The 9065-nt window shown below is 45.4% G+C and overlaps 1 protein-coding gene across 1 annotated transcript in view; it reads right to left on the bottom strand.

Moving 5' to 3' along the window:
• Positions 1–949: 949 nt before the first annotated feature.
• Positions 950–9065, bottom strand: part of WNT9A (wingless-type MMTV integration site family, member 9A) — a 54903-nt gene continuing 46787 nt past the window's right edge. The window contains exon 4 of the mRNA XM_010561698.1: positions 950–1833. Coding sequence (XP_010560000.1) covers positions 1360–1833 — 474 coding nt within the window. The 3' untranslated portion in view covers positions 950–1359. The remainder of the gene's footprint in view (positions 1834–9065) is intronic.

The raw sequence follows: 9065 nt of genomic DNA, 5'->3' as shown, positions 1-9065 counted from the left end.
ACAGCGTCAGAGCAATCTACCACTGCAGTCAATTTCTGGCTTTTCTGGCCACTTGATAGTTTGTCTCTGCATCGACTGGTTGTTCCGAATCCAACAGTTGGTTACCATTTAGCAGTTGTATTTTTAAAATACAGTTCTTGATGTAGTGGTTAAAAAAAAAAAAAAAAAAAAAATCTTAAGGTCATAGGGTTTACATACAGCTTGTGTCATGTACCACTGCCATGGTTTAGAGTAAATGGAATGATGACCTAGTAAAAGAAAAGTCAACTCCTCCAGAGGTCTGATCCAGTCCAAAACGGCTGCTATACAATGCAAGACAGCACTGCGTTCCAAGATGCACTCGAATTTCTGTTGTCCTACTCAGAAACACACGTCCAAATTCAGCTGGCATAAGACTAAAAAGTTCCAGTTCAGATTTCTGAAGCAGTTACCACAGGGTGAATTCGATCAACAAGAGGTGGGAAGAGGAGAGAAAAATAAATCATGCACGAAGTGAAAATAAAACAAAAGTATCTAGTGGTTTTAAAAAAAAAAAAAAAATTAAGACGGCAATAGTGCTAAAGAAACTACATTCGAAGAAATTGTTTTAAAAAAAGAATATGTGATTGGACTGAAGAGGACAGGCACGTCTGGTTTTCTACTGTCTTCCCAACCTCTTTCTTGGATATATTTCTGTCTGCAACATGGTGGACCCAACATTTTTTGAGCTGTATTTGGTGATCAAAGCACGCAGATATGGAGCTGTTGTTGAAAAGCTTACCCTCCCAGTGGGTCTCTTTGTCGGAGCCTTGTTTGCTCGATGTGCAGAAACTCCACTGGAGGAACCATCAGGGCTGATCCTGCTTACCCTACACACACCTCTCCAGTTTTAGAAGGGGAAATAAAGGATCGCTTCCCGTACCATCACATTCAAAGCAGAAAGATCTTACTTTCGCATCTGCTTAGCTCTCTAAGCAGTTGGGTAAGCTTCAGCAATAAGGATAGGTTATTTATGCCAAAGAGAACGTATTAGCCCAGGAGTTCATGGAGGATTGGTGAAACGATCGAGATGTTCCAAGGATAAATGATCCGTCAAACTGCGTAGACAGCTAAGGTGAAGGTCAACTGGTGTCTAACCCCAGTGTGACAGGCACTTATTTCCACATGGTTGGACCTCATTAAAATTCAGTCTACAGGAAAACAAAACAAAACAAAAACATAACAGCAACACAGCTGGGTCACCTGTACCCTACAAAGTGCTTATGTCTCAACATAGCTTTCAGATCCCAGAAGGTCAATCAAACCCTGTTTGTCTCCATATGCAGTTCTCATAGACCGCCACCGCCCGTCACCAAGGGTTGCCATCAAGCAGAAGCCGCGTCAGTCTTTGCAGGTGTAAACCTCTTCTCTCTGGGTGCATTGCTTGCATTCCACATAGCAGCACCAACGGACCTGGCATTGGCACGGACGGGTGACCACCCGGCTCTGCGTATTGTGCCCTCGCCCGCAGCAGATGCTGTCGCAGTTCTTGTCTTTGTAACATTTCCTTCCCGAAGTCCCAGGCGAGTATCTACTCATCATACAGAAGCTTGGGGAATCGTCAATGTAGACAAGATCCGTAGTCCTTGGGATTTGATCACTGTGACCTGGGATGGACTTCTTGGGTGGGGAGATGTCTCCTTCCCCTGTGGCCTCGTTGGTGGTGCTGCCCACTTTGAGCGATGTCTCGTACTTCTGCTTCAGCTGCTTCCCTATCTCATGGAATGGAGAGAGCTGCCTCCAGCATGTTCGGACAGTACAGGATCCAGATACGCCGTGGCATTTACAGGTTGTCTCCACTCCAGCTTTGATGACCTGCAGACACACACGGCCCCAAAAGAAAATCAGTTATGGGGGAAGAAATCAAGACACAGAGCAAAAAAAAGTTGGCGAGATGACACTTCTGGAACACAAAGTCGATGATGATACAAAAACTATCTGTTGGAAGAGGACGGAAAATACATACTACAGGAAATACTTGCTTTAGAAGGGTCCCAGTTTCCAGGAATATGGCATTTACCTGCCAAAATGTTGCTTTATTGGCTAGTTAATGACACTAGTAAGGTATACAAAGGCTGTCCAGTGCTGGCACTCATCTACGTAGACAGAGATCTGAAGCTGTGATGCAGCTAAGAGATTAACACATATTTTAACACCTATTTATCTATTTTAACAAGACCAAGGAGATAATATGTAACAGAAGTAGAAGGAGTTGGTTTAACGGAGAGAAGAGGGACAGTGCTGCTGTAACACGGACACGCAGGTGGGGTGGCACATTCTCCAGAACATGAGCATGGACAGTAGGAACCTTCTCCGTACCACAACGCACAGGATACCACCTCAAACTCATGCAGCTTCCAATTAGCAGCACAGGCTCAGTGGAAACATGGCTAAGCTGTGCTGTTTCCACCAGTAGTGACTAAGCATAGCATCCCACCCAGTTCACTTTGGAGGAAAAAACTTTGTGTAGCTGAAATATATATATATATATAAGCCCTCCAGAACAACAGCCTGAATCACCATCACCAAAACCAGCAGCTCCAAAAACATCCAGGTAGCTTCCACCTCTCCAACCTGTATTCAGGATTTTATTCCGGAGTACGGTAGCATGTTCAAAAGGACCTGCCACTTTTTTTCTGCTAGCAGTGAAGACAACTGCATGTGCTCTTAAAAAAGCACTACGGCTTGCTGGCCAAATGCATGTTTAACGAAGGTTTTCATGCAGGGTGAAGCCCAAGGCTGCCGTGGTCTTCTCTGTGCCCTCCCTTCCTCTGAGAAATTAAGATGTGAAGAAATGGAAAACAGACCCCTGTGTGATGGGTTCAGCAATTCCAGGTGCTTTAATGCAACCCCCAGGATTTACTCTGCCTGTGTCACCAGCTGTAGGTAGCTTGGAAGGGGAATCTGGATTCTCACACTGATGATTTCAAGGGGAAAAACATGAAATCTGGGATGATGCTACAGTGAGAAGAGTCCAGCCCAGTGGGTTCAGTCCTCAGCCCATCAGGCAGTGACCCCTGGGGACTACAATGGTGCTGGTGGCTGCAGGGAGGACTAGGGGAGCAGTCTTCAATTTTCAACCAGAGAAAGGATGTGGGGCAGTCACTCTTCAAGGAAATAAGAGGACTTTATATTTTCAGCTCTGGCCACGGGAAGAGACTCCCTGCACTAAAGGCTGCACCATCTGTCCCATCATGAGCAACCAGGAGCTGCCCCACGTCAGGGTGAGGAACCTCAGCTCCTGCCTTGATGCTTCAGCAGCACCTCAGGGTGAGTGGGTCCTGAGATTGGACCAGGCAACACAGCAAGCAAGGCCACAAGTGTTTACAAAGAACTTGACCCAGGGGTGGAAAAGCTACTTAGCTAAACGCTGTGGTGTCAGGCCTCTAGTGAGGGGATAAAGGGAAACAGCATCACACAGGCAGTCAGGGGCTGCTGCACCCGAAGGTGGTCTACACAAACCACTGTCCAGGGAGGAACAGGCTGCAAGGTCCAAGGCCCAGGCTAGCATAACTTCTATAAGGTAGTGGCAGAACCTTCTGTAAGGTGTTTTCAACTAGGACAGAAATCTATGTTTTATTATCTCCACAAAAAAAGCAGAGCACTTATGACCAAGGTCTTCAAAGTCAAGGTAGAAAAGAAAAGGAAGGCATTAAAACCCTTGGAAACTGAGCAGATTCTACCCCCTCCATGTCAGGACTCTCATGTTAAAAACTGTGTGCCTGCTTATGCCTCTGGACTACAACTATCAAGGACAAAGCTTGGTTTCAAGTCCTTTCTTAATTACTTGTATTATTTTAAAATTCAAACAGTTGCAGTGGGTGCTGTAATGAGAAGTAAGACTCATCTCACAGATCCCTAAAAGAGGGAAATAACTTTTTCAAGACAACATAAAGTAAATGCATATGATGATTTATTCCTGAAGCAGAAGAAAGTTGGTCTCCATATAGAAAGGTGTCCAGATCTTGCTTGGGGATAGCTTGCATGGGAGTAGCTCTCTTCAGACCACCACAGAACATAAATACAGAAGGAAGAGCAGAGCCAGTGGAACCACAGTGTTCACATACAAGATAGAGGGAATGGAAAGACACAGTTATTTTCAACAGGAAAAGCAGCACGGGAAGGAGAAGCAGTAGCGGGAAGAGAAGAAAGCAAAGAGAGAGTCAACGGTTATTCATCTTGGAGAGAGACAAAGGTGGCAACAGCCTCCCGGGTCCTGCAAAGGATCCCATACCCATAAAATTGACTGATGCTAAACAAAGCATCCCATCCCATTTGAATCAGGCTGCAATAAAGATGCTTCATGACACAAAAGCATATCCATCTCCTTGTAAATAGCATCTGAATGTTCTCCCTCAGCTTCTCCAGAGATAGATTTATGCCTGGGACTCCTTCATGGGCAACATGAGAGCAGACATGTTATTTGGACAGCCACAGGTAACCTGCATTTTGTCCACAGATTATAAACAGATATTCACAGCTCTAGTTCTTCCTCCCCACCGCTTCCCCCAGAATAGGTTACATATTGATTTTAAATGGGTACGGTATAACCACCCCTTAAAATAAGTTCAAGCAGAGTTTGTTTTATAGAGCTGCCTCCTGCCAAGGTACTACTGAAAGTGCCCTTCCTTTGGGCATCTACGTTATCTAAAAAAGAAAAAAAAAAATCTCCCCCTTCTGCCCATTATGGCATCTGCCTACATTATGGCCTCATGACAGCAGAGGACTGGCTCCAGGCCATTTCCTGACCATCCGGTTCTTAATTATTTGGCTGCATGAGTCCTGCTGAGCACCATGTGCAAATGTGCAATAGGTCATGGACTCAGAATTGGGGTCTGGCCCAATCCTGATATTACAGAGACATTTTTAGAAAGACACTGTGCATAATACGGCCTTCAGCAAAGCCTGGCCAATGGTCACACTTCATTCCTGCGACAGCCAAGACCTTTTCAAATGCAATCCAATAATACACAGTAGCATTCAAACAAGTGACGGGTTACAGAGAGAGATGTGTTACTGCTTATAGTACTCAGCTGGGCCGGCTTGGTTAGGGGCTGTCACGCTTTGTGTGCCAAAGCGTCTAGCCAACTCTGCAAGAAATCTCACAATGTTAGACAAGAGCGTACAGAACACGTTTCAATACCGAGGAAAAAAACCCCAACCCTCACCCATACTGTCCCTCATGTAAAGTCACATTTCACTGGTTGTCCAGAAGTGAGAGCTGAGTTCATGTGAAACAAAGCTCCTATACCTGATTTCACGCCCAGAGCATCAGCAAACTGGGCAAAATTGCTGAGATGCAGAAGGGCTGCACACTGCAGTCATTCATCAGTTCAGGCTTTTCTCAACCCTTCCACCTCCCCCAAGCCATTCACATCTGCTCCACCTGGAAAAGGAGTCGACCACCATTTTACGGGAGATGGGAAAGCAAGAAACCCACAGGAGCTGGCGCAGCTGGTAGACACGCTCCTATGGGCAGGCTTGGCTGGAGTTAGAGCTGGTTGAACAAGGCATGGTCATGAAAGGCAGGAAGGGAACCTGGAGACAGGGTTGTTCTTGTCAGGAACCACCTCTCCGGAGCTCGGTGGGAGAGCTGACGTTGCAGGTGCAGTATATCCAAGGCATCCACATGGGGCTGGTAGATATGGCACAACACGTGTTGAAAATCCAGATACTGATGGATTGGCAGCTAGCAGATGGCAGCAGACCTTCAGTCAGGAATAGGCATGTAGATTTAGGCACTTGAATCACGCCAGCCAGCCAGGGTTGACCTCACTGAAGCAGACATTTGAGTTTAAATGCCTGCATTTGAGAAACACCTCTAAACTCCCATCCGGCTCAGTGGAGCCAAAGCAGGCAGAGGATCCTGCAGCAAAGCAGACACCTGCACATGCTCCACTGAACAGGTCTCCAGGCTCCGCCAACTGTGCTGACCACATCTCTACTCACTAACAGGAGCCTCAGGACCCAGCTCATAGAGGCACCTCAGTTCAGACATCTTAACCTATGAGCAGAATCCCACCCTCTGGGACAAATTCAGGTGTCTAAATATCAGCATCTAGCATTGAGGTGCTGTAAAACATTGCTCTTCACCACCAGCTGCCCCTCCAGGGGCATCAAGGTCTCTCAAAGGGTAGAAATACATATATTCAGGTAGATTAATCCTACTTTCCTTGTCTGGGCTTAAACATTGATGAACAAAGCCTCTGCTGAATCCCAGTCTGTTTTTTCCTGACCCACTTCTAGCTCCTTGTTAAGCAGTGCCTAGGACAGCTTAGATGTCATGCACTGGTGGACCAAAGCATAAAAGGTTTCCATTGTCCCCGTTCTCATGAAAGCACCAGTTCATGAAATCCAGCATGTGGATTTTCATATGGCCACTGTGCAAGCATGGTGCATCCCAACTGCCCCGTAAACCTTCTCCTTGAAGGACCAGGAAGGGCTCAAGAATGTTACAAGGCAGCTATAGTTAAAATCCTAGAAAAATTTCTTCCCCAGCCAGCCTCCCCTGCCGCTGTCAGTCACGATGCAGCTACTCGAGGTGATGTGTGATGGAGAACTGCTGCCTACGGGCCCCTAACCACCCACGAGCCGAAATGAATCTTGGCAAAGCCCTTCAGTTTCTTGCCTTGTTCCCCAGCTTCCACAAAGACCTTCCTCCTCTTGTTGCAGGCTCCTGTCAGAGACATTTAAATCCACCTCATTCCTCCAGAAAGCAGAGCAAAACTTATCCAAGTCAGCAGGTTGCTTGGAGCAGTGTAGGAGAAACCTTTCCTGGCTGGGCCCCGAGACAAATGAGTAAATGTCTAGATCATGCTTTCAAACCTGGAGGGACTTCCAGGCAAGAATAACTTAGCTTTTATTATCAAAAAAGTCTAGGCAGAATAAGACTTTTAACACAAGCTTATCATTTCAAGAGCCAGAGGTAGCTCCTGTTTTCTTTTCAAGGTACATCACACAGCTCAGAGCCTGATCTGCCTCCATCCTACATAGACTTGAACTTTTCTCTTGAATGCACACGGCCTCACTGCTTATTAAATAATCGTATTTCATCTACACCATGGTAAGTCACCACGTGCATGCTTCTATCTTGTCACAGATGTGAAGAAAAGAAGCAAAGTGTATTAGTTTAAATCCAAAGCACAAAACATATCATGCTCCCCATGGGATAAACACCATAGCTACCACACATCAGGGTCCTAGTAACTCGGGAGTAACACCACAAGTGTGCATTTGAATCCTCATCGTGTTATATGCTGTAGCGAGCTTCTACCATGAAAGCAAAGTCGAACAAAGACAATCAGTGGATCAGGGATAGCATCAAACTTTGAAATTATGCCCTCCCACTCTCCTCTGAACAACCACCTGGTCTTGCAGTCTCACAAATAGGAGAGTAGTTTTGGACGAAAATAAAGCTCTTTGAGCAAATTAGTTCGTTTGACTTAAGAACAAACTCCCATTGATCTTGTCATGAGAATACCAACTACTGACAAAGGCACAATGAGGAAAACAATTATGATAGAGCAAGACTGAACTGTCTGTATTGGTGCTTGCTGCTAAAAGGAAATTAGATAGCACTGCAGGACCGCCTGCCCAAATGGCTTTACAAGAGCCATAGGGAAAAGGGATCACAGCAGAGCATTGCTATGCAACATGTAATCCTTCCTCACAACAATGGTTTGCTACGAAGCTCAGACTAAGTGCCCCCATAATGATCAGTCTCAGACATGCTGCAACACACAATTTCTCAGTGTTTTAGCTGAAATGCTGAGGACAGATTCCCATTCATTCCCAGCTGGGTCACGGGGCTCTGGCAGTGGTTTTCAGACAACTCTTGTCTGGGCAGCAGCAGTCCGAAGCGGACGCGCAGCCGTGGGAATTCCTCGGTTATAGCTCCAATGTCGTCATGGCTGGTCTGCGGCTCCAAGGCTTCAAACCATTCGCTATGGTTTGGGGGAGAGGAGGGAGCAGATGAACCTCCTTCGAGTCAGATCATCCAGGAAAAAGCCTGCCCTCGTCTTGCCTTACTTCAGAAATGACTTTGGGATGCTTCTTTACAAATCAAATCTCTTCCATCCTCTATATACATATCCTCCTTCAATTTAAACAGGCTTAGCTATTCTCTCGGCTCAAGTATTCCTGTTTGTTTGGACAGCAGCCACGGTCCCCATTTCTTCACAGTGCCCGAACAACTAGAAGGCCAGACTTGTCCCCTAACACTGGCCGTCGCCATTGATCAATGTAGAAAAGTTTCCCAGGTAGTTAGAAGTTTTCTTTTCCCTTGCCTTTATTCTTCTCTCTCATTAAAAAAAAAGCCCTTCTTTTGAGCCTGTGCTCAAACTGTTTTTTCAGTACAGTTTTCCCTTTCCACTACCCTTCTTTAAAAATATGAACACTCATATTTTAGTGAAATATGCATTAACATAAAAACCACTTAAACATAGAATAATAACATAACCCTACTTTAAATTGAGAACTTTAAAAGTATTCTCCCCCCCCCCTTCAGTATTCCTAGTGTGCTTCACATGCAAAGAAAGCTCTACAGAAACAACTAACTGCAATTACTTATGGGACACAGCAAGCAATTTTTTCCAGAGTGTTGATTTCCAGGCCTTCGAAAGACTTTGGCTGAGCCAATCTCAGCCTGAAAGAAGGAGGGGAAAAATCCAGAGAGCATGCTTATGCATTCCTACCTGTCATAACCTGGAGCAATTAATACCAGTGGTGGCCCTGCAAACTGATCTGTACATACAAAGTCAAGAGCTAGTCTCAGAGAGGCTGCTATTTGCTACATTTGATTTGTACCTCAGTAAAAGCGTGATGCTAGATTTCTCACTGCAAACACACCCCTAAAGAAACTGCCTAAAGGATGCGTTATGTCTCCTTTTTTTTTTTCCATGCATCAACCGTATTAGTAAGCTCCTACGGATTTGTCTCAAACAGAGCAATTATTACACTTTTTGAGGGTGCAGAAAAACAGAGGGATTAGCATTTAAGCTTGCCTGTTAAACTCTGGAGTTTGACTGGAATCGTGTTTGCTAGTAGGA

Source organism: Haliaeetus leucocephalus, unplaced genomic scaffold, assembly GCF_000737465.1.
Source record: "Haliaeetus leucocephalus isolate CR32 unplaced genomic scaffold, Haliaeetus_leucocephalus-4.0 Scaffold0, whole genome shotgun sequence".
Taxonomy (NCBI): Eukaryota; Metazoa; Chordata; class Aves; order Accipitriformes; family Accipitridae; genus Haliaeetus; species Haliaeetus leucocephalus.
Note: the sequence above shows the minus strand (reverse complement) of the source record. Positions and strands in the feature narration are given on the sequence as shown.